The sequence below is a fragment of the Budorcas taxicolor genome, chromosome 7 (assembly GCF_023091745.1).
Source record: "Budorcas taxicolor isolate Tak-1 chromosome 7, Takin1.1, whole genome shotgun sequence".
Classification (NCBI taxonomy): Eukaryota; Metazoa; Chordata; class Mammalia; order Artiodactyla; family Bovidae; genus Budorcas; species Budorcas taxicolor.
In genome coordinates, this window is record NC_068916.1 from 62,236,496 (window position 1) to 62,262,383 (window position 25,888).

At 43.6% G+C, this 25,888-nt stretch overlaps 1 protein-coding gene and 1 non-coding gene across 2 annotated transcripts in view; both read left to right on the top strand.

Moving 5' to 3' along the window:
• The first annotated feature begins 9,764 nt into the window (after nucleotides 1-9,764).
• Nucleotides 9,765-9,836, top strand: TRNAC-GCA (transfer RNA cysteine (anticodon GCA)). Its single transcript has one exon. It is a non-coding gene; the product is annotated as a tRNA-Cys (tRNA).
• Nucleotides 9,837-13,293: 3,457 nt separating this feature from the next.
• Nucleotides 13,294-25,888, top strand: part of SLC36A1 (solute carrier family 36 member 1) — a 44,354-nt gene continuing 31,759 nt past the window's right edge. Inside the window, exons 1-2 of the mRNA XM_052642858.1 lie at nucleotides 13,294-13,395; nucleotides 24,264-24,411. Coding sequence (XP_052498818.1) covers nucleotides 24,269-24,411 — 143 coding nt within the window. The 5' untranslated portion in view covers nucleotides 13,294-13,395; nucleotides 24,264-24,268. The remainder of the gene's footprint in view (nucleotides 13,396-24,263; nucleotides 24,412-25,888) is intronic.

Here is a 25,888-nt window from a genome sequence, read left to right on the forward strand (position 1 = left end):
GCAGACCATCTCAAAGAAACGCTAAAGTGTGATATATAATGGTTCTGTGGCTGACTGACTGAGGGCCCATCCAGTCATCTTTGGAGGAAGGGTGTTGCTAAAGTATGAAAAAGAAGGACTCAGAGCTGAAAGATGTGGAAGATGAATTTCCTCCCCTATTAATTTCATTGGTGAGAAACTGAAGCCCAGATGAAAGGGACTTGCTAAGACATGGCAGAGTCAGCCTCAGCCCTTCCCTTTGGGCTCCTACATCAGTGTTTTCTTCAGTGGCAACCAGGAGGCACTTCTCTCTTCTAAGGTCTCCCAGGTTCTTTGTTACCATTGTGAGGTAATCCCAACGCCTGCCCACACACTCTACAGACAGGACCTCGTGGGTTTGCTCCAGATCTTTTAAGAGTTTGGGCCCAGTCCTAGGAATATTCCTCATCCAGTGTGGCCTTTTCCTGCCTCATTTCAGGAGGACCTACCAGTTGGTGTTGTCCTGTGCTGAGACAGAGATCGAGGAAGCTCTTGGCTGAGTCAGAGGTAGGGGAGTGTGTATGGGTGAGATGGAAGCTGTATGCTGTTTTCAGGTAGATTGGAAGCTAGAGTTTTGGAGAACCTGAGACCAGTAAGCTCTTGGAGGCTCTACAACACACTAATATTCATATTCTAAGAAAGATGTCCATAGATAAATCCTTAAATTTTTTTAACCAAGAGATTTTTAATTAGAAGCTAGAGTCTCCTTATCTGACCATCTCCATTCTTCTTACTGGAGCAATTCTTTTTTTTTTTTTAATTGCTTTTGTTTGTTTGTTTTAGTTCTTTAGTTCTCCATTTCTTTGTATAATACACTTCAATGACATTTTTCAACTAATCAACATGATGTTAGATGCAAATTTACACCTGTCAACCTCCCCTACCCCTCCTCTCAATATAATTATTTCATTTTAGTTCCTTTTAATGTATCTCTGTACTTTTAAAAACTATGTAAGCATAAACTTCTTATAAACAGTTATTTGTGTTAGTTTCCTATTGCTGCTTTAGTAAATTATACATATTGTGCATAAGACAACACAAATTTGTTACCTTGTGTTGTTGGAAGTCAGAAGTCCTAAAATCAAGGTGCTGGCAGGGCTGTGTTTTGGAGGCTCTAGGAAGAATCTGCTTCCTTGCTGTTCTAGTTTCTAAAGGCTGCCTGTATTCCCTTGGCTTGTGACCCCTTCCTCCATCTTCAAAGCCAGTAGAGTAGCATCTTCTCCCTTCTCTGACTTTCCTGCTTCCCTCCTATAAGAACATTTGTGATTACATTAGGCCCAACTGAGACAATCTAGGATAACCTCCACTCATCAAGAGCTTTAACTTACATCTGCAAAGCCTCTTTTGCTGTCTAAGGTAACATATCCACAGGCTGTGGAAATTAGGACCTAGACATCTTTGCAGACCATCATTCTGCATACTCCACCATACATCCTGGTTTTCTTGAAACAGTCCCATTATATGCCTGGTGTGAATACAGCTCCTTTCATTCTCACAAGTATCTCCACCTGAACAAAAAAATCAAACAAACACAAAACTTATCCAGCGGTTCCCAATCTCTTTTATACCATACACTTGTGGAAAAAGCTAACATTTTATACACTGTCAGGATAAAAGAATTGCTCATGACTATAGGTAACTGTCTCAGAAGTTTCAGCCACCTGGTTGCCCCTGGAGGAAAATTACCAGTATCAGTATCCCTATAACTCATTTATGGTACCTCACTGACCAATGCACACCCCACGAAAGCAATATAATATGTTTTAAAGTCTGTTCTTTGGATGTGTGTAGGGAACAAGGTATAAGGAAGGTTGGGAAGTGCCTGCAAACGAGACTTTCAACCAGGGCTGAACATTCTTGCAAACAAGATGTTCTGCCCAGTGTAGGGAACTAGGTATAAGAAAGGTTGAGAAGTGCTTGCAAACGAGACTCTCAACCAGGGCTGAACATTCTTGCAAACGAGATGTTCAGCTAAGAATCCTCTGTTCCCGTGGGAAAAGAACATTTCTTGCACACAAGGATTTCTCTGATTCCTCAAAAGGAACAGACCTAGGGACAAAACGGATTCTAAGTTGATAAAGAAGTTCCCCAAAACAAAGTCTTAGCTGCAGTAAATAAGTTAAGGTAAAAGTTATCTTGCCCTGCGCCTGTGCACTGTATAGTCACTAAATCATAGTGCTTGGCAACTTGCCCTATAGATTGTTGTGCAAAGGATATAAAATAAAGCAGCTGTAAGAAGCAAAGAGTTAAAGTAAAAAGATTCAAACCACTCTGCAGTGTTGGTGTTTCATTTCGTCGCTAGCAGATGTGCTCCTTTAAGAGCAGCATTTGATTCCAAGGAGTGTACACGGGTCCTCACACACATGCACTGACAATGCTCCTGTCACTGCAATCCTGCCTGCAGGTCAGCTTAGGATGACAGACAATTGGCATTTTTCACATATGCCCTCTGGTTCTGTGCCCCTGCAGAATTTCCCATCCCTTGAGCATTCTCCTATACATCAGAGTGTTGTATTGATGGTAGAGTGGTCCTACTGGATTCTCTGGATGGGCTTTTAGACACTTCGCAAAATTTTTCTCTGGGTCTGTGGAATGCATAAATCTCTTAACTCTGTAACACATTTTTTCCCCTCTAAACATACTTCATTTACCACAAAGACACTAGTGATAAAATTTACCATCATTACTCCCTTTCTAATGATCAAAAGTCACAGAGCCTGGCTCAGAGGCACATTAGAGTGTGTTGATATAGCACCAGCACTTTTCCTAGTATCTGAGTTGCTGTTTGTTCCCACAGTGAGGTCCTTGCTTTAAAGGCTGCTTTTCATTTCAACCGTGTTGCTAATTTACTAAATGGAATGCACTCTCCTTTGTCATATGCATGTTACATCTTGATGTGTTTGGCTGTTTTTAATTTCTCATTTCTATAGCAATTTCTGATTTCCATTTCCAAACTAAGAATTTTTAAGTTAACTTTTCGGCACTTGTACCACTGAATGAATTCTCAAATTATACTGTTATGGCTTATAGAATATTTTAATTACACTAACAATAGATGTTTACACTATGGCTAGTAAATAACTCAATTCGCCCACAGAAGTTCCATATGAACAAAGGCATTTAATCTCTGGCTTCTGACAAAACTGGGCAGACACTTCTGTGTCCCAGCCAAAGTGCAGCACAGTTTACAGTTAACTCTTTTGAACATCAGTTGTGCTATTACGGGATACCCTGTGAAACTTTAAATTTGAGTGGGATTCTAAGTACCCTCGGAGAAGGCAATGGCACTTCACTCCAGTACTCTTGCCTGGAAACTCCCATGGATGGAGGAGCCTGATGGGCTGCAGTCCATGGAGTCACTAATAGTCGGACACGACTGAGCGACTTCACTTTCACTTTTCACTTTCATGCACTGGAGGAGGAAATGGCAACCCACTCCACTGTTCTTGCCTGGAGAATCCCAGGGACGAGGGAGCCTGGTGGGCTGCCATCTGTGGGGTCACACAGAGTCAGACACAATTGATGACAATGTGACTAAGCACCCTAAACTCTGCCTATGAAGTAGAACTTTAACATTTTTATACCACACCATCTTAAATTCATGTAATCCAGATATGTATACAGAGACTGAACTGTGCACCCCGGGTGTTTTTCCTCCTTAACCACATAGGCTCATTCTACTTGTGCTATTTGGTACTCTGCATGATGTGGGACCAAGGGCTTGGAAGCAAGAGCCAAGAAACACATGATGTGTGTGACTCTGGGAATACTGCCCCTTATCTCTAGGCCTCCACTGAGAATGACAGGTTGGGCTCACTGACCCAATGGGGGCTTTCCAGCTCTGATAATCTAGAGTTAAAGGAAGCTCCCTGGAAGACTCTCTCATTCTCTTTATGTCTAGTGGTATAAGAAAGAAGAAAAAGGAAACAAAGCGGAAAGAAAAGAAACAACTACAAGAAAAAAACAGAAGGAGCAGAAACATGTTGATAAAAGAAGAGGAAAAGAGCAAAAAGATCCCTCAATTCACAAAGTGTGAGTATGGACTTCATTTATTAACAAGTAGGTTTCAACCCATGATATTTTTTAAGAACACCAGCTGTGGAGTTACACAGAGCTTGTCTCCTGGCTTCAACACTCAGATTCTTGTGTGACTTTGGGCATAGTTTTTCTGTCTTCTTGCCTCAGTTTGACCTATTAAGTGGAATTAAAAATAGTGATCTCATAAGATTTTAGGTGGGGAGTAAATCAGTTGTAAAGCACATGGCAAGCACCCGGGGCATCTGAGATCTTACTATCAATACCATCACTTTCCTGGGGTCACTCTGAGACACTGGGGAAAGGAATTCTTCTTCCTTTAAGGTGTCTGTAAGTCGCTCTGCCCTTTCCCATCCTCATGAGGCCAAACAACTCCAATTCCTGACTGAAAAACCTAAAGAGGCAAAGAAAGCATATTATCCTCATGCTAACCAAGTCTGAGGAGGACAGTGAGAAAAATAAGAATCACTTCTTGTGTCGGCGGGCTGATCTACAGTGTACCAAATGCTCTGACGCCCATCAGACCCTTTCTGGCTGATAGAGGAGGAGGCAGAGGCTCAGGGAGGTTAAGCCTCAAGAGGTAATGTCACCTGCCCAGAGCTACAGAAGGTCGAGAGGCTATATCTCAACAGTTTTGACATAATAGCCTGCTCAGTTTCTCCAAGGAGGAACATGCAAACCTGCATGTTCTCAGCCCTTCAGTGACATTCTCCACTCTCCTGCTTCATTAACTTTGGGTGCTGCTGAGTGGTGGGTGTGGTGAGATGATTAAGTATGTGGTCGCTGGAATTCTGGCTTCAGCCCTGATTAGCCATGTGAACATGAGTGAGTGTTTTTAATCTTTCTAAAGTCTACTTTTGGACTTGTGGACACAGTAGGGGAAGGAAAGAGTGGAGCGAACAGAGTAAGTAGCATCGACATATATACACTACCATGGGTGAGGCAGATAGCTGATGAGAAGCTGCTATATAACATAGGGAGGCCAGCCTGGTGCTCTGTGATGACTTAGAGGGGTTGGATGCAGGGAGGGGAGGGAGGCTCAAGAGAGAGGTGATATATGTATAATTGTGGCTGATTTGTGTTGTCATACGGCAGAAACCAATACAACATTATAAAGCAATTTTCCTCCATTTAAAAAATAAAATAAATAAAGTCTACCTTTCCTCATCAGTAAAATGGGGATGATGCCTTATGCCTATAATGAGAAGCTGAGATACGGCTTCTTGAGCAAGTGATTTACTGAGGGAGTATTCTCAGGAAAGGAGAAGGCAATGGCAACCCACTCCAGTGTTCTTGCCCGGAGAATCCCAGGGATGGCGGAGCCTGGTGGGCTGTCGTCTATGGGGTTGCACAGAGTCGGACACGACTGAAGTGACTTAGCAGCAGCAGCAGCATTCTCAGGAGAAGGGATGAGAGGGAAGCAGAAGTGAAGAAAAAGGGAAAGGCTAAGTGAGGATGCGGTCTCAGCTGGAGACTTGCTTCAGCCGGATCCCACGGGGAATGCTGGAGCACAACTTGCATCACTGAGCTGGTCCCACCTAAAGGTCAGGGGACTGACCTTTGGATCCCATTCCCCTTAAGTAATTGGCTGTGAGTGGCACTTTCCCCATCTGTCATAGAGTGTAAAGGAAATGGATTGGGGACTCAAGGAGTCTTGGAAGGAGAGATGGAGAGATAAGGGGAAACTGAGCAGGACTCATAAGACAAACACAATCTCACCATTCTCCTTATTTTTTCCTGTAGGGATATAACTGGAATTTGCTTCAAAATAATTTAGGGTTACAGGGGCATTGGGTGTGGTGGTGTTTGGTTGGGATACAGATAGATAATATTGGCCAAGAACTCCCTCCAGAGTTGGGTTCACTCCCAGCACCCAGTCACATCTGCTCTTTTGAGCACCATCGGTGGTTATTCTTTTGGGGGGAGGGGGCTGTTCTGGGTCTTTTTTGTTTCGCATTGGCTTCTCTAGTTGCAGTGGGTGGGGATTACTCTTCATTGCAGGGCACAGGCTATAGGTATGTGGGCTTCGGTAGTTGCAGCTCACAGGCTTAGTTGCCCCGCAGCATGTAGGATCCTCCTGAACCAGGGATCGAACCCATGTCCCCTACATTGGCAGTGGGACTCTCAGCCACTAGAGAAGTCCCCATCAGTGGTTATTCTTTACTAGATACAATGGTCTGTTTTCAGTCCTCTTTCTACATGACCAAGCAGTAGCATTTGACATGGCAGTCCTTCCCCTCCTAGAACAACTTTCTTCAGTTGGCTTCCAGGACAACACCACTCCTGGTTTTCCTCCTAGCTCAATGACCATGCCTTCATGGTCACTTTTGCTCATTCATAATCATCTTTCTGTCCTCCCCTATACTTGATTTTTGGGTTTTCTCTCATCTTTATTTGCACTCACTTCCTTGATGATCTCATCTAGTCTCTCTGCTTAACTACCATTAATTTGCTGACAATGGTGACATTTTTATCTATAGGCTGGATCTCTCTCCTCTCCACAATAATTCCAATGCCTACCTAACCTTTTCCCCTGGATGGCTAATAGGGGCTTCACACACAATAATCTCTAATTCCTCCCCACTCAAACCTATTCCTGCCATTGTCTTTCTAATCTAGTTAAAAGCAATTCTCTTTCCTGTTGCTCAGACCCTTGTCTCCTCTGTCTCATATTCCACTTCCAGTCCATCAACATAGCCAACCTATTATAAAAATGTTTTCAGAAACTGACCACATTCACCTCTGTCCCTCTTGTCAAGTCATCACAATCTTATTCTTACTGCAAACTGCCTCCCAACAGATCTCGCTGTTTGTGTCTTTGCCAACATCACCCCAACAGACAAAGCATCCTTTTAAAACCCAAGTCAGATCATGGCACTCTTCTGCTGAAACTCCTCAAATCTCTTCCCATCTCATTCACACACACACACACACACACACACACACACACACACACACACACACCCCTTAAAACGGCTCACAGAGCACTATACAATTTCCACCCTCGGTGTTGCTCTGACCTAATCTACTTCTCTTTCACTAACTCTCTCTGCTCCAGCCACAGTGACCTCGTTGTCATTCTTCAAACAGGTGAGGCACACTCCCACCCCAGGGCCATATACTATTCCCTCAGCCCAGAATGCTCTCCCTAAAAGAAGTCCACATGGCCTGTTTCTTCACCTATCTCAGGTCTTTGTTTACATTTTGCCTTCTCAGTGAGACCTTTCTTAACTATTTTAAAAGGTTGTAGGGACTTCCCTGGTGGTCTAGTAGTTAAGACTCCAAGCTTCCACTGCAGAAGGCACAGGTTCGATCTTTGGTAGAGAAACTTAGTAAGATCCCATGTGCTGCGAGGCACAGTCATAAATAAATAAATAAAAATAAAGAGGTTGCAATCCTTCCTTCTTCCTCTAAACTCCCTCTTCCACTTTCCACTCTCCATAGCAGGTACACCTGCTGACTTGATATGTATCTTACTTAGCTGAATGTGTGCATGTTCTCAGTTGCTCAGTCATGTCTGAATCTTTTGTGGCCCCAATGGACTACAGTCCACCAGGCTCCTCCATCCACGGGATTTCCCTGGCAAGAATACTGGAGTGGCTTGCCATTTCTTTCTCCAGGGGATCTTCCCAACCCAGAGACGGAATCCTGAGACTGCATTGGAGGGATATTCTTTACTGCTGAGCCACCAGGAAAGTCCACTCCATAAATATTTACTGATAAGAAAATTAACATTTTCTCATCCTTACTTTCTTACTATTCGATTTGATTCTTGATTTCTCTAACTGTATTTAAATTTCCAAATTTTTACTTAAATAAAATTTTTAAAATATAAAGTGTATAGTTTTTCTCAGAGTATTCTTTTTTGAATATTTATTTATTTGTTTTTGGTTGTCCTTGGTTTTAAGTGCTGTGTGCAGGCTTTCTCTCACTATGGCAAAAGCAGGCTACTCTCCAGTTTCAGTGTGCATTCTTCTCATTGGGGTGTCTTCTCTTCTGTGGAGCACGGGCTCTAAGGCATGCAGGCATCAGTAGTTGTGGTGCATGGGCTTAGCTGCCCCATGACATGTGGAATCTTCCTAGATCAGGAAGATTCTATCCTCTGCACTGGCACATGGATGCTTAACCACTGGACCATCAAGGAAGTCCAGAATATTCTTTTTTAAAACACATTGTTGTTTTTTTATTTTTACTTTTTAAAAAATTTATTTATTTTAATTGGAGGCTAATTACTTTACAATATTGTGGTGGTTTTTGCCAATGTGAACGTATGGCAAAAACCACCACAATATTCTTTCTGTTGTCCTCATCTTCGTTACCTTCCCCATCCAAACGAGGTTTAGCAGAGTTTTTTGTTGCTAGTTTTGCTAAACTGTCCATGCATGTTGTTTCAGACAAAAGGGATATAGCTGTGCAACTCTGAGTGAGCTTTTCACTTTCATGATGTTTTTACTGATGCTTTCCTAAGATCTACCCCCATCCCCAACCCCTGTCAGTCCCTTCACTCCTGAGTTTCTTTTCCTTTCTCCTACAGTTTCTGTCTAGTCTCAGATGCTTTACATGCCCTTACATGTATTTTGGTATCTGTGGATTCTGTTTCTCTTCTGGTTTTGTTGAAAAAGAATTTGAAAAGTTTTTTTCCTTTTTGCTTTTAAAATAGTTTGTAAGAGTCAAAACAGCTATTTACACATCCATTTGCATTGGAAATCTTTATTTTTTGAGTAAACAGTGGGACCAGAGGTAGACATTTGTATAGATTGGGGAAAAGTTACCTGGCAAAGATAAGAGTTATCTGGCAAAGATATAGAGATATGCTGTTGTGTGCTAGTTTTTCTCTTTCTTTCATTTTATTTTTGGTTGCACTCAGTCTTCTTTGTGGCACACAGGCTCTTCCTTGCTAACCACAGGCTTTCTCTATTTGCACTGAGAGGGGGCTACTCTCTAGCTGTGGTGCATGTGTTTTTCATTGTAATGGCTTCTCTTGTTGCAAAGCAGGGGCTTTAGGAAGTGCAGGCTCAGTAGTTGTGACTCATGGGCTTAGCTGCCTGAAACATGTGGGATCTTAATCCCTGGTCCAGGGATCAAACCCATATCCCTTGCATTGGCAGGTGGATTCTTATCTGTTGGACACCATGGAAGTCTCTAATTTCTAATTGGGGCTTCATAATAATAAGGTTGGGCTTCCCAGGTGGCGCTAGTGGTAAAGAACCCGGCTGCCAAAGCAGGAGACGTAAGTGATGTGGGTTTAATCCTTCGGGTCCGGAAGACTCTCTGGAGAAGGAAATGGCACCCCATTCCAGTATTCTTGCTAGAGAATTCCATTGACAGAGGAGCCTGGTGGGCTACAGTCCACGGGGTCGCAAAGAGTCAGACACGACTGAAGTGACTTAGCATGCACGCAATGATAAGGTTGGGTTTCTCTGGTGGCTCAGTTGTTAAAGAATGTGCTTGCAATGCACAGGCAGGAGACCCAGCTTCGATCCCTGATTTGGGAAGATCCCTTGGAGAAGGAAAGGGCAACACGTTCCACTATTCTTGCCTAGGCAATCCCATGGACAGAGGAGACTGGCAGGCTGCAGTCCATGCGGTCACAAAAGTTGGACAGACTCAGTGACCAAACTACCACCAATGATAAGGCTGATAGAGTCCTAACAGTATCTGAAAACTGTGCAGCCTTTTAAGAGTCTCTCTAATAATAGTATAGCAGGGCTTCCCTGGTGGCTCAGAGGTTAAAGCGTCTGCCTGCAATGCAGGAGACCCAGGTTCAATCCCTGGGTCGGGAAGATCCCCTGGAGAAGGAAATGGTAATCCACTCCAGTATTCTTGCCTGGAGAATCCCATGGACGGAGAAGCCTGGTAGGTTACAGTCCACAGGGTCGCAAAGAGTCAGACACGACTGAGCAACTTCACTTTCAGTCATCATGGGAGGAAGAATCTTATCTACACTAAAGGCCTCCCAGGTGCACATGGGGAAGGCAAATTTCCACTTGCTTCAGTAATTCCAATAAGTTCTGTCTTTCTGGGTAAAACATTAGGAGGAGCCATAGAATAAATGAAATTTGAGGCCCGGAGGTGACCTAAAAGAGGCATTCTAGACTTGGGCTCAGCAGCATTTCAAGCATAGCTCCTGGCACTGAGCAGTCAATGAACTGGGGAGTTCTACCAGGGATGGGATGAACTCATTCATCCTCTTATTTTGACTGGGCATGAATCTACATTCTTTTCTTTTTCCCTGGTGAAATGAACCAACCAGAGTAGATTTTTAAATACATATAAATAGGTTATAGAACAAATAAAGATTTTGAACATATATATATATAAAGTAGTATATGTTTATGAAATAATTTAAACAATGCAAACAGTGAAGAGTAAAAATCTTAAGCAAAACCGTAAGTACTAGTATTCATGATTCTAAATTTTAACACCACGATCTGTACATGCCTATATATAGATATTTCTATAAATACATAGCATAGTGTTTAGAAAACAACAGTAACATGATGGTAACTGTAAATCTTTGGAGAGGAGAGCGAATTTGGAAGAAGAAGAATTTTCACTGTTTACAGAGTCACATATTGTCAAACATTTTTAATAAGAACATGTTACTGTATTACTTGTTTTTGCTGACTGTATAGAGTGTCTCCATCTTTGACTGCAAAGAATATAATCAATCTGATTTCAGTATTGACCATCTGGTGATGTCCATGTGTAGAGTCCTCTCTTGTGTGGTTGGAAGAGGTGTTTGCTATGACCAGTGCATTCTCTAGGCAAAACTCTGTTAGCCTTTGCCCTGCTTCATTTTGTATTCAAAGGCTAAACTTGCCTGGTACTCGAGGTATCTCTTGACTTCCTACTTTTGCATTCCAGTCCCCTATGATGGGGCTTCCCTGGTGGCTCATATGGTAAAGAATCTGCCTGCAATGCAGAGACCCAGGTTCAATCCCTGGGTTGAGAAGATTCTGTGGAGAAGGAAACAGCAACCCACTCCAGTATTCTTGCCTGGAAAATCCCTTGGACAGGGGAGCCTAGTGGGCTACAGTCCATACGGTCACAAAGAGTTGGACACACCTAAGCGAATAACACTTTCTCTTTCTTCATGATGAAAAGGACATCTTTTTTGGTGTTAGTTCTAGAAGGTCCTGTAGGTCTTCAAAGAATCATTCAACTTCAGTTTCTTTTACATCAGTGGTTGGATTACTGTGATGCTGAATGGTTTGCCTTGGAAAGGAGCCAAGATCATTCTGTCCTTTTTGAGACTGCACCCAACTACTGCATTTTGGACTCTTTTGTTGACCCTATGACTATGAGGGTTATTCCATTTCTTTTAGGGAATTCTTGCCCACAGTAGTAGATATAATGGTCATCTGAATTAAATTTGCCCATTCCCATCCATTTTAGTTCACTACTTCCAAAAATGTCAGTGTTCACTCTTGCCATCTCCTGTTTGACCACTTCTAACTTACCTTGATTCATGGACTTAATATTCCAGGTTCCTATGCAAGCAATATTGTTTTTTTACAGCTTCAGACTTTACTTTCATCACCAATCACATCCACAACCGGACTTTTTTTTTTTTCACTTTGGCTCTCTCTCTTTATTGTTTCTGGAGTTTCTTCATTGTTTCTCCACTCTTCTCCAGCAGCATATTGGGCACCTACCAACCTGGGGAGTTCATCTCCCAGGGTCCTAACTTTTTGCCTTTTCCTTGTGTTCATGGGGCTCTTGAGGCAAGAATACTGTAGTGGTTTGCCATTCCCTCTTCCAGTGGCCCAGACTAGCACGGACATGCCCTCAGCCACTCCACACAACTGGACAACATGCCCAGCACCCTGGTCGTCCCACTGCTCATCGTTGTTGAGCCTGTAAACCTTCACTGGCCACCAGGTGTTGGTCAATGTGCTGCCATGGTCTGGGCAAAGGCCTTGCTGGAATCCACAGGAAAGGGGTGTGGGGAAGCCTGGAATCAAGGTTGGAGGCAGCCAGGAGCGGAGGGCTTCTCGGCCCAGCTGCTGCTGGCCGCCGTGGGCCCCTTTGGCTGTCTGCATGGTCGGCTGCCGGCCAGGCTCTGGTCCCCGCTCTGGTCCCCGCCTTTCCTCTCCTCTGGCTCCTCGGCTTTATTGTCCAGGCCCAGGAAGCCCAGCCACCGAGAGAGGGGCGAGCAGTGCTTCCCAGCCTTTCATGGTTCTGCCACAGGAATTTGGGGGCTCCCGCCTCCGCCACAGTCTCTGTGAAGCTGCTTCCTTGCCATAAGTCCCCTCCTCAGGCCCTGCCACTGTACTTATAATTTTTACTGAATATTATAACAGCTTTATTGTGGTATAATTTACATACAATAAACTGCACAAATTTAAAGTGTATAATTGGTAACTTTCAACATGTATATTCACCAGTGACACTGTTACCACAGTCAAGATAATGGACGTATATGTCACCTGAGAAGTTTCCTTATGTCCCTTTATAATCACTTTCTTCTCTCCTGACCTCAACAACCATTCCCAGGCAACCACTGATGTGTTTTCTGTCAGTGTAGATTATTTTAAAATTTCTAGATTCTATAAATACAATGTTTTTTTCTGACTTTTTTCAATAAAGATTTATCCATTTTGTAGCTGTATCAATAATTTGTGGGTTTGTTTCTCTGAGTAGTTAATCTTTTTAAAGTTAAATCTTTAACTTTTTAAGTTAAATTAAAAATTTTTTAATCTTTAAAATTTTAAAGACTTTTTTTAAAGTAAAAGAGAAGCGTAGATAAGACATACACCTCAAACATACTGAAAAGTTGTCATTCAAAAATGTTACTTAAATTTTTAAAATAGAATTGGCCTTACCTCAGAGTCCCACTTCCGGTCGCCACCACATACGTTTGGTAGTTTTAAAATATAACTAAAGTTTTCAAAAGATGTATTATTTCTCACTCATAAAAGCAACATATGATCATTGAAACGTCTTAAAGAAAGTCCAGCGGGTGGAAAACTGAGCCACCTTCCACAAGCCCACAACTCAGGTGACTGCGCTCTGCGACGCCGGGCTCGCGGCTGGTGCCCAGATGTTCGACGCCCGGCTCAGTCCCAGCTCCCAGAGAACCGTCGTTCCCGCAGTTTCAGCTCCCCGTCGCCAGGTGGTGCTGCGAAGCCGAGCCCACCAGAGGGGAGGCGTAGCCGCGCGAGGGAGCACGTGACCCGCGCCTAGGTTTGGGCGCCTGGGTCACGTGACGGGCCCGGAAGCGGCTGCTTGGGCAGCGAAGGGTGGGGATGGCTAGGGCTTCGAGCTGAGGCAGGAACTGGTGGACTGGTGGGCTGCTGCACTGAAGTGGGAGCCAGAGCTGGAGTCGGAACCCGAGCGGTAAGTCTGGGGCTGGCGGCGGGTGGTCGCCTTCTGCTGGACGCAAGTCGCCTTCCTCCGGGTGCAGCAGATGCTCCGGGTCTGGCACCGACCGGCCTGGGCTGCGAGTCCTGGTCTCCTCGGCTCTCCGGTGGCAGCTGCGGTGCGTTGTGGGCTCCCCTCCAGGAGGAGTGGTGTTCTTCGCGCTGTCTCCTTTGACCTCCCCATCCTTTTTGACAGGTGTGGGAATAGGTCCCGAGATGGGAAGGATCAACGAAACGACTAGCTAGGGCTTCTGCTGCGCTTCCTACGATGGTCCAGACATCGCGGGGAGGTGACCCGGCAGTTGCGGGAGCCCTGCTGGGAGATGGCTGATAGCTGGTCTTTGGGTCATAGGATGCCGGAACTACCAGGACTCTGGGAAATTACCTTTTGCAATCACTTTCTAGAGCTGTTGAGGAAATCGAGGTCCAAGAAAAAGTAGGGGTTGCCTAAGGTCATCCGGTGAGTTAGTCGCAGCCTTGCGACTAGAATCCAAGTCTCCGTAAACTCCAGCGGCTCTTTGCTTTTCACCAGACTGCCTCCTGCAGAAAATTTGACAGGTTGGAAAAAAAAAAAAACCAACAACACCCTTTTCCTACGTTCGTTCTTCTCCCCTTTTCAGCTTTGCATTCTCAATTGCCGCTAGATCGGCTTGGCTCTGGGTGTGGTTCCCTCATTCACTGTTCCCCGATTTTTCTGCAGACTCATCATTCGGTAGGTTTTGTTTTTAAGCATTCTGCAGTTTTGTGTAAGTCATCCCAAAATATGAAATAAGAAGCAGAGTATGATGCTCTTGGGAGGGTAGGCGGCGCCCAGCTGAGGTTATGGAGAATGCTAGCATTAACTTGAAGAATGTCAAGACCTTTGCTTTGTTTTTAATGTAGCTTGTCAGATTTGAGGAATGCTGGTTATTCTGATGAATGTTTTGCAGTAATTTGAGGCTTGCTGAAAGAAGATAGCTTGGTGTAATGGAAAGAACTGAGATTGGGAAGTTAGGAGATTTTGTTCTAGTTCTGACACTTGCTTTGCAACCCGGGATGACTTCCATCCTTGCTTGGGTTTAGGTTTCCCAGTCTGTACAGTGATGGGGTGGAATCCCTAAGGTCTCCTTCTGCTCTGACATTGTCTGTATCTCAGTCTGTTTTCTCTCCAGAGAGATCCTACCTCCCCCCTCCATTTGTTTCTTAATACAGTTGTCCAGAAAGCAGTTTCCCTACTTGTTTGTAGCTTGCCGTGAAATCCACCTCCTTTTTTCTTACTGTTTATATTATATCTAAGCTAAATGCTGACAGCTGAAAATGATCTTAACTTTTATTATTTTAAGTATGATCAAGGGCCTCTTTGATTCTTGTTGAGAGCCTATTTTACAGTAATTAACATGATTGTATGTTTAGAATGTGGTTTTTTAAAAGGTGTTCTTGAAGTCAAGAGGACACCAAAGGCTTAATCATTTGCTCTGAGTTTGAGACTGAGGTGGAGGCCTTATGCAACAGAGCCTTCTCTGATGATGATATTAAGTCCCTCTCTCTTTGTTTTCTGATTGTGCCATTTATAATTGTCTGTTCTTGAGTCCTTGTTTTGCCTTTGAAGCATGTATCTGTTCATTTGGCCTCATCCCTGTGGCAGCTTGAAGCGCTCAGATCTTTGTCTATTTTAAAGGCAGTATAAGGAGGCGGATTCCATTTCTTTCGTAGTGTTCCAGATTCGACAGCTGGGACCGGTGGATGGAAATACCATAATGGAAGTGGTTTTTGGGTGAGAATGCTGTTGCTGCTGCTAAGTTGCTTCAGTTGTGTCCGACCCTGTGCAACTCCATAGACGGCAGCCCACCAGGTTTCTCTGTCCCTGGGATTCTCCAGGCAAGAACACTGGAGTGGGTTGCCATTTCCTTTTCCAATACACGCATGCATGCTAAGTCGCTTCAGTCGTGTCCGACTCTGTGTGACCCCCGTGGACAGCAGCCCACCAGGCTCCTCTGTCCACGGGATTCTCCAGGCAAGAACACTGGAGTGGGTTACCATTTCCTTACCCGTTGGGTGAGAATAAGAACTTTGAAAGAAGTGCTGCTCTAGCATGTTGCAACACAGAGTATGCCAGTCCCTATCACTAGAGGTCCTTGTCACTGGGCAGTTACTTTTGGGAATGTGGTAGGTAGAGGATCAGACTAGATAAAATTTTTAAGTTTTCTCCTAGCTAAGGTCATGTGAAATTCTAGGACTGGACTTGTTAGCAGGTGGGATGTGAGTTAGAGATAGTGGAGCAGCGGGCCCACTTTTGTGCATGCTTTATTTTTCTCTTTGCTTAGATAACAGTTCTCATGTTAAATGCTTCTGCTCTTTCTTTGTTTTTTTCCCCTCTCTCTCCTCCTTTCCCCACCGAGTGTCTCAGCTCTTTAAGTTCTTGATACCTCTTCCAGGATCAGATGCTGAGGAGACATTACTGTTAATGATATATTCCTTCTTTCCACCCTGACTTGGAGTGAGATCCTAGAACTGGGCTGAGTGAGTGGAGTTTGGTTTCTACTTGTGTTGACTCGTCCTCATAATTTCTTGCAGAAGTATGTGACTACCCCCTAAGTCCTAGGCTAGCATTTCTCTTTTTCCCAAAGAGGAAGTTCACATTGAGTCTTAACTCAGATCTTGGAGGAATCTTGTACCTCCTTCCTTTGGCCAGGCCTAACTAGGTCTGAGCACACAAAGCTAGCTTCTATTTAATGAGTGTGTGGGGTCCATTGGATAGGACATCTGCATATACTGAGAAGAGTAAGCTCCTGATACTATATTTGGTGCTATCTCTGCTCTTTTCTCCCAGACATTTCTCTTGGAATCCTTGACACCCAGGGCCAGTTCTCAATGATGCTATCTAGTAGGAAGGATTCCTCTGTGCTTCCCTTTTCTGTGAAGTTCAGCATTCTGTCTCCATGGGTTACTGGGATGCTCTCAGCAGATAGATGATTGTTTCTGAGGTGAAGACCTGGCTCAGCTCTCCAGAGTGAAAGGATGGAGGAAGTCCTGTGGCACTTTATTTGTGTAGTGACTCCCTGCCTTGAACTTCCTTCTCTCTAGTAATAACATAGCTGCTACCATTAATGCACCAAGCAGCATATTTAACACCTTTTACTTCTACATTTGTAACAATATTGTGATGTAAGTGTTATTAATAACATTTTTCAGATGAGGAAAGTAAGACAAAGGGAGATTAAGGTCACATAACTAGGCTCTGAACTCATGTACTTTTTGTTATGTGGGATTCCCCCTGTAGACTTAATCCTGCCCGAGTTCTGTTCCCAGGGAGATTTTAGGAAGAGTAGGTGGTGTGTTAGAAAGAACACTGGGCTAGGAATCTGGTATGCTGGTTTCTGATCCCAAACTGTTAACCAGCTGAGGCTTTGGTGTTCTCATCTATAACTGGGAAGCTGGAGCTTGGTCACCTGTCAGTCATGCCTGGTGCTAATGTTTAGAGATTTTTATGATGGTGAGTAAAAGTCAGTTTGCTCATTCAGCTGCTCCTGTGCAGAGCCTGCTGAGGTCAGCAGCTGTTTCGTGGCTGCCCATGCAGCACACTCTGTCAGGCAGGAGTTTCAAGTCAGGGGAAGTGATTCTGTGGTAGATCAGATGGAGTACTATCCCATGTCCTCGAAAACAAATCATGTGGATGTCAGACTTTTTTACTTCCCTCCTTGTAGACCGCATATAGGAATACAGTCTATGACTTTGTTCGTGTGTTTGGAATTCCAGCAATGGAGAAGAGAGCGAATATCTAGAGAATTCACTGCTTCTCTGGGTTCTAGAAAATGTAGTTGTTTTATAATGTAGTACTTTTAATCTGCATTTATCACCAATCCATAAACTTTGGTAGGAGATGAGGCCTGGGGTGTACCTATCATAATAAGAAGCCTGTTAAGTGCTGAGACTGAATCAGATTGGGCCCAGAGACCGGTTTGTTTGTTTTAGCAGTTTTATTGAGATTAAATTCACATAGCATACTATTCAACCATTTAAAGCATACAGTTCAACAGCTTTTCTATTGAATTCACAAAGTTGTGCAACACAGTCATTTTCAGAACATTTCCTCACCCCCAAAGAAACTCAACCCTTTAGCCGTCACCCCTTAATCCCTCCCAGCTCCCAAATGTTCCTCTGTGGCTGACTTCTTCCCCTTAGAATAATGTCTTCAAGGTTCATCCATGTGTAGCATCTATCAGTATTTCATAATTTTCTTTTTTCATTTTTTGCTAAGTAATATTCCATTGTATGGATATATCACATGTATCCACTCATCAGGTTTTTTTCCCCTCATTTTTTGGCGAATAGGAATAATGCTGCTATGAATATTTGTCTGTACATTTTTCTATGGACATACATTTTCATTTTGGTATGTACCTAGGAGTGGAATTGCTGGGTCCTGTCCACCACTAATAGGTACATACCAAACTGAAAATGTATGCCTCTAGAAAAATGTACTTAAAGATGTTCATAGCAGCATTATCCCTAATAGCCAAAATTAGTGGGTCATATGGTAACTATGGGCTTCCCTGGTGGCTCAGACAGTAAAGAATCTGCCTGCAATGCAAGAGACCCGGGTTCAATCCCTGATTCAGGAAGATCCCCTGGAGAAGAAAGTGGCAACCCACTCCAGTATTCTTGCCTGGAGAATCCCATGGGCGGAGGAGCCTGGCAGGCTATAGTACAGTACATGGGTACTATACAATTGTACATGTACAATTGTTTTGGCACCCTTGTCAAAAATCACTTGACCTAGGTATAGAGTTTATTTCTGGACTCTCAGTTCTGTGCAGTTGATCTGTACGTCTGTCCTTATGCCAATACTGTACTGTCTTGAGGTTACTGTAGCTTTGTATTAAGTTATGCAGTTGGGAAGTCCTCCAGCTTTTTTCTTTTTTTCAGATTTGTTTTGGCTGTTTTGGACCTTTTGAATTTCCATATGGATTTTAGAATTGGCTTGTCAATTTTTGCAAAAAGGGAGCTGGGATTTTGATAAGGATTCAATGGAATCTGTACATCAGTTTAGGGAATATTGCCACCTTAATAGTGTTAAATCTCCTAGTTCATGAATATTGGGATGTTTTCTCATTTACTTAGGTCGTCTTTACTTTCTCTCAATGGTGTTTTATAGTTTTCATGTACAAGTTTACAGCTAATGGCTAAATTTCTTCCTTAATATTTGATTCTTTTTGTTGCTGTTGTAAATGGAGCTGTTTTCTCCGGTTTGTTTTCACATTGTTCACTGAAAGTGTATAGGAATACAACTGATTTTTGTATATGGATCTTATATCCTGGAACTTTGCTGAATTTATTAGTTTTAATAGTTTTTAGTGGATAATATTTTTATGTGTTTACCAGTCACCCTTAGGAATGTTGTTTAGCTTTTGGTAATGAAGCGAACTGACACTTGGAGTGCCTTTCCCGCCCTCTTCTCTTTTCCCCTCCTTGACTTTCCTGTGGGCCCCAAAGGAGACCTACAAGTTTATATAAATGGATTCTCCTTGTTGGAAGTCATCCTGTTTACTATACTGAAATTTGGAGTAGAATTTAATCAGTAAATTAAATTTGGCCAGTCTGCTGTGCAGCATGTGGAATCTTTAGCCCCCTGACTAGGGATTTAACTGGCACTGCCTACATTGGAAATTCAAGGAGTCCTAACCACTGGACCACCAGTAAAGTCCCATCACTGAACTCTTAAATTGCTGTCTTAAGAACATTTTAGATTTTCAAAAGTGAGTTCAGAAATGAGCTGCTGCTGCTGCTAAGTTACTTCAGTCATGTCCAACTCTGTGCGACCCCAGAAACGGCAGCCCACCAGGTTCCCCCGTCCCTGGGATTCTCCAAACAAGAACACTGGAGTGGGTTGCCATTTCCTTCTCCAGTGCATGAAAGTGAAAAGTGAAAGTGAAGTCGCTCAGTCGTGTCCAACTCCTAGCAACCCCATGGACTGCAGCCTACCAGGCTCCTCCGTCCGTGGGATTCTCCAGGCAAGAGTACTGGAGTGGGATGCCATTGCCTTCTCTGCAAAAATGAGCTAACTATTTTCAAAACTGTGAGTCTGATAGGTGGAGGAAAGATGCTCTTAAAGTCTTGATTATCAGTTTCTTTTTTTGGAAATTAAAGAAATGTAAAATAAAATAAATACAAGGAGCCATTCATTCATCAGAAATATCAGAAATAAAAATGATACTATCCATGTATTCCCTGGTTGTCCAGTGGTTAAGACTCAGCACTGTGAGGGCCCAGTTCAATCCCTGGTTGGGGAACTAAGATCCTACAAGCCATGTAGCATGGCCAAAAAAAAAAACAAGAAAGAAATAAAATCCAACATTGTCAGGGTTATGAAGAGATAGCCATGTCCATATATTGCTAGTGACACTTTAGGTTAGTTCAATCATTTGTGTAGTAAAACCATTTAAAAAACCTATTCACCTAACTCTACTCCAAGGATATGACTTGAAAATTAAAAATTATGTGTGGGAATTTTTTAGCTATAAGAGAGTCATTAAAAGAAGGAGAAGCTCAAAATTTAACTGGGAGCTAGTGAAGCAAATTATTTTATTATTATAATGATGGACCATTATATTACAACTAAACATCATTTGTGTATATACTGTATTGATTTAAGGAAGAGTAGATATGAAATAAGTGAGAAAAGACCTTAAAATAGCAATTGTTGATTAGTTAAAAATAATTTTTATATAAGGGAAAAGAGCATTTATCAAGGTTATTTAAAGAGTTGATGTTTCAATTTTGGTTCGAATGTATTCTTGAATATATATGTATATTTGTCACCCAACATGCAGACTTTTCTTACTTAGTACTCTCTTGAATCTGAATATTTTATGGAGATTTTTTACTTTGTGTTGATGGACCACACATGTTATATAAACTCAGTTCATTGTCCTCAAGAACCTGAAGAACAAGCTTGTTTTGAGCTCTTAAATATTACATCCCTCATTTGGACAGTTAACAGGGTCTATTAAAACTCCCACAGGGCAGGAATTGGCAATTATAGCAGCAGATGGTGGAAACCAGATTTCATCACAGAGAGCTCAGGGCAGGGTGGCCAAGAAGACTAGCACTAAGTGGGGATAGCTGGAGAAAAGATGCGGAGGCCTTGGTTGCCAGAAGAGCCCTAGAAGGAAGTAACCTCCAGAGAGTGATCACACCCACCCTCTACAGGCTTCATTTCCTGCCTAGCAGTTCTGAGAAGGGCTTCTGCTTGGAACTTTCCAGGAATAAGATACACTATCTCCTACAATGATCCAGTGATCCATTTGGACAACTCCTGTTTTGTTTTGTTGTTTTCCTTTTTGGCCATCATGGAGCTTGCAGAATCTTAGTTCCCTGACCAGGGATCAAAGCCGGTACGTCTGCAGTGGAAGCATGGAGTCTCAACCCCTGAACCAAGGACTCAGGGAAGTTCCTGGATACTGCCTTTAATACACACACACACATATATATTTTTTAAAATATCCTTATTTATTTATATATTTGGCTGCGCCAGGTCTTAGTTGTGGCACACGGGATCTTTAGTTGTGGCATCTGGGATCTAGTTACCCAACCAGGGATCAAACCCAGGCCCCCAGAATCAGAAGGTCAAGTCTTAGTCACTGGACCACCAGGGAAGTCCTGTGGATAACTCGTTTGAGAGTTGGCTTCCTTATGCCAAAGACCTGCCTCCCTTTACTTTCCACCTAATGATCCTGTTTCTGAGTAATCTTTGAGGCTCCAAAGGATGAATCTGATCCCTAGAACAGCTTTGAAAGACAATTTTTGTACCTCCTGAGTTTCCAGTTCTCCAGGTTGAACCTTCTCAGGACTTCCAACCATTCTTCATTTAGCTGCTTTCTTTCCCCCTAGTGACCTTGGTGCTGACCCCTGGCTATGCAGCAGTTGATCATCATCCCCTTTATAGTGTGCTGCCTGGAACAGAGTACAAGGTATGGCAAAAAGAAGAACAGTCTGTCATCTCCCTGGGGTTCTTTCTTGTAGTGAAACCGAGAATTGCATTAGCAGAATTGGCATCTATTGCGTTATCATTGATTTCTGTTGAGCTTATCATCAACTAAAACCAGTAAGTAGCATTATTCTCCTTTTTCAACATGCACAGTTGCCAAGCCACATCTTCCACATCCTGCAGTTGTTCACTGGACTTTCGATCTGTAGATTTTCAGCTTCTTTCTGAGCAGTTTTCTTAGTGATAATCTGCTGTGGGTCACTTCAGTTTTTACAGTGACATGAGGAGGCTTCTTAACAGTGTCTGAAATAAATTGAGTGTCTGTACCAAGAGTGGTTTCTTGGTTGATGGGGAGGGATTGGGGAACTTGTCAGTGTCTGTTTTCTGTTCCTCTTCTTTGGTAATATGCAGGGTTCACCTGGAAGGCTTCTGTTCCTCAGACGCTTTGGGTATGTTGGAAGAGATTCAAGAGTAGCCGTTGTTTGCATAAAGAATTACATTGATTCCTGGAAGAGGTGCTGAGAGATAGGTTAGTATACCATACCCCCCACACCCAAATTTTTAGCATTTGGAACAAAGACCTGAGTCAAATAGGAATTGCTTCAGGCCACTGAGCAAACTAGTGATAAAAGGCAGCTTTAGCACCCAGGTCTTCTGACATGCTTTCCTAGTGGCTCAGATGATAAAGAATCTGCCTGAAATGCAGGAGACCCAGGTTTGATCCCTGGATTGGAAAAATCCCCTGGAGAAGGGAATGGCTACCCACTCCAGTATTCTTGCCTGGGAAATCCGTTGGACAGAGGAGGCTCAACAGGCTGCAGTCCATGGGATCGCAAGAGTCAGACACAGCTGAGCAACTAACACTTTCACTTTTCACACTTCTGACTTGCATAGATACTAACCTTTTTTTTAAAAAAAAAAGAACAAACTATTTATTTACTTATTTGGCATGCTGGATCTTAGTTGTAGCACTCAGGATCTTTAGTTGAGGCATGTGGGATCTGGTTCCTTGATCAGGGATTGAACCTGGGCTCCTGTGGGGTCTTAGCTGCTGGACCATCAGGGATGTGTCCTGCATAGAAACTCACTTAATCGATTTTACCTGAGTAGCAGCTTTCAGCTGTTCACATTAAGATACTTTATAGATTTCCCCCCACCCCAGCCTTCTTATGAGTTTAGTTGCCCCAAGAGCTTAGATGACTCCTTGAATTCTTCCACCATGTGAATAAATGATGCTCTCTTAGATGCTTAGCAAGGTCAGCTCTGGTGGTGAAGTGAGGCAGAATCCTCTCTGGGACTTCCAAGTCCTTTACTGGCTTTCTGCCAAGCACTTTCTTCATGAGGTTATGTGGTTGAAGGGAGAAAATGAGATCACCCTGGATCACTCAGGTGCCAGGTGGGGTCTGAAGAATCCCCAGGGGCTGGACTTCTGGGAGCACTTGACACAGAGCTGTCTAGTCTCTGGCAACTAATGTTACGTGTCAGGTGGGACAGCACGTTGCGATGGCCCTTGGAGGTCCTGTCTTCTACTGGGCATCTGAGGCAGCGTATGAGATTCAGGATAGGGAAAAGCACTTTGTAGGCAGGTGGTCGTACCAGTCTGCCAAGTGTCAGAAGGATATTTGTGATTTTTACTGTTTATGAACCTTTTTTTCCTTACTCAATTGCAGATTCCTGGAGGAAGTTGACTCTCTTTTATTATGATATTCCATCACTGCAACTGGCAGTGTATTCAGTAATGTTTCGAGATTCAGGCAGAGTGTCAGGATGTATGTTTACTGCTTGGCTGCTACCTGGCTGTAGCAGAGCAGGTCCCTTCAGCTTTTGGGGAGGTTGATTCTTTATCTGTAAAATGAGCAGTTTGGAGTGACCTCCAACGGCTCTTTTAGCAACAGATGCTCATATTCAGGGAGCTTACACTGCTCTTGGAACGTATACTTGTAGTGTATCTTAGCGAAGTCCTTGTTCTCTTTTCTGCTGCTTAATTACTAAAGCAAAGTCCACCCAGAGGATACCATCTTCTCTGTCCTTCCTCTGCATGTAATAGGAAGGTTTTCTTCTTCCACTGTCTTTAAAAAAATTGGCAGATCTGTTAAAAAGGAAGACGGGTGGAAGGGAGATGTTGCAACAAGAGCCAGTGGCGGGTACCTGTCATGCTCCTAAGTCTTCCTCTGAGCTGCTTTTAGCTCCGTTTCTCAATATTCATGCTGGTTGCAAGAAAAGAGTCCTAGGATGAGGGAGTGAGTATACACCAAAGAGTATAGAACATACCAGAGGTCCTGGCAGAAAGGGAACATCTTTTGTAGCTTTGGGACCTGGTGGAGAGTTTGAGTAGAATCAGATGATCTGGACGGGATTTCTGGACTGCAGAAGGTTCTTACTGTCCTGAATGCATAGGAAAAATAGAATGCAGCTTAGGAATATTTAGGTTCCTGTCCTTTAAGAGCTTGCTTTTGGGGAAGATGGATGTAGGTAAAATGTCACTATTGTCCGGGGTCCAAGAAATTAGCTCAGTGGAAGGGGTTGTCAATCCCAACCTGAGGCATAGGAAAGACTACAAAGAGGTGCCTGTCTGCGTCTCCTCCCCCTTCCCAAGCAGAACCTCGCCTTTGTTCTGTCCTGGTGTGCTGGCAAATTTAGAAACTTGTGAATGCGGCACCGTCGGTCGAGAGGCAGAAGTCAAGTGAGCTCAGCCCGCCCATGTGTACTTTGTACCTTTTTCATTTCTGTCAGTATCAGGCATTCTCACTGTACTTAATCCATAGTGCAGCTGTCACTGAGCTCTGTGACAACGGCTGCTTCTGCCCTAGAGCCGACCCCAGGCTTGGAGCTAAAGGCACAAGCCCCTGGAGGTCTGAGTGCTGCCCCTGTCCCCCCAGTTACCATGTCCACGCAGAGACTTCGGGATGAGGACTACCGGGACTACAGCTCCACCGACGCGAGCCCGGAGGAGAGCCCGTCCGAAGGCCTGAACAACTTCTCTTCCTCAGGGTCCTACATGCGGTTTGGGGAAAGCAACAGCACAACGTAAGTAGCTGTTCTGTCTGCCCTAGGGGTGGGAATCGTATTCCCATGTTCTGTGTTAGTAATGTAATCCCCCTTTGAGTTATTTTTGCCTCCCGATTTTATCAGTTCCCTACTTTACGGATGAGAGTAACACGTAAAGAGATGAAGTGAGTCATGGTGCTGAGATCTGAGCTCTTTGTCAGTTACTCGCTACTCTGTTTCTTATTTGTTCATTTCACCTGGGTTGGTCGCAGAAGGCTGGTGCTAAGTAACAGCCTGAACATAAGAAGAACTTCTAGAGAGAACATTCTTGTAATTTAGAGCCTTGGGTCATCTGTGCTAGAAGCTTCAATAACTCCAAGTCCAGTACAGACAGTCCTTTGCAAAGTCTCCCCCAGACTTCTGTCCCCATCACCAAACAACCAGGGCATTTGACAGAATAAATAGGAAGAGGGAAGAATAACTTCTCCTGCACTATGCCCTCCTCCAGGAGATCCTCCCAACCCAGGAACTGAACCCAGGTCTCTCGCATTACAGGCGGATTATTTACTGTCTGAGCCACCAGGGAAGCCCAAGAATACTGGAGTGGGAAGTCTGGGATCTTCCCGACCTAGGAACTGAAGTGGGGTCTCCTGCATTGCAGGCAGATTCTTTACCAGCTGAGCTCCCAGGGAGGTCCTAAAAGATTCAAGACGTTGGTAAAGAAGAGGGAACTTCCCTGGTACTCAAGTGGTCAGGACTTTGCTTTCCAATGCAGGAGATGTGTGTTCGATCCCTGGTCAGGGAACTAAGGTCCCTCGTGCCTCGCTGCCAAGAGACCAAAACATAAAACATAAGCAATATTGTAACAAATTCAATAAAGACTAAAAAAAATGATCCACATCAAAATAAATAAATAAATAAAATCTTTAAAAAGAAAAAGAAGAGGTGATTTGCTTTGTCTGCCCTTAGGAGGGCTTACGCCTTATCTCTGGAAACTGAATCCCAAGTCTCATCTGGGTTAGTTTGGCCCTCTGTGGGCCTCAGTTTTTCCAAATATAAGATTGAGGACCCCCATGTGAAGCTATGCTGATTGACTCTTCAAATGAGAAGATTCAGAAGAGGGTTTTCTACTCCATTGAGTTGTCTGGTTCAGTTTTGAAATCAGCAGAGCCCTAACATTTTCTCTGGACCCCATCTTCTGCAGCCCTTCTGTTTATTCCTCAAGCTTTTCCATCATCCTCTGTGTGTTCCCTTGGGGGTTGGGTGTGACTCACTGAGGGATCCATTATGTCCTTGACTCACACTGTCCCCTGTGACTGCCCAAGGAGACCAGGGGAGCTTCTCTTGGAACTCATTACTGGTAAAGCCCCCGTGGCTGCAGTCTTTCCTGGTGCATGGCATTTTCTTTAGTGAACTCCAAACTAGAGGAGACGGGTCTGCCCACATTATAAGCCCCTCTCCACCTCTAGCTGGTTTTCTGCTCATAAAGGTTCCATCTCCATAGCTTCTTTCTCCT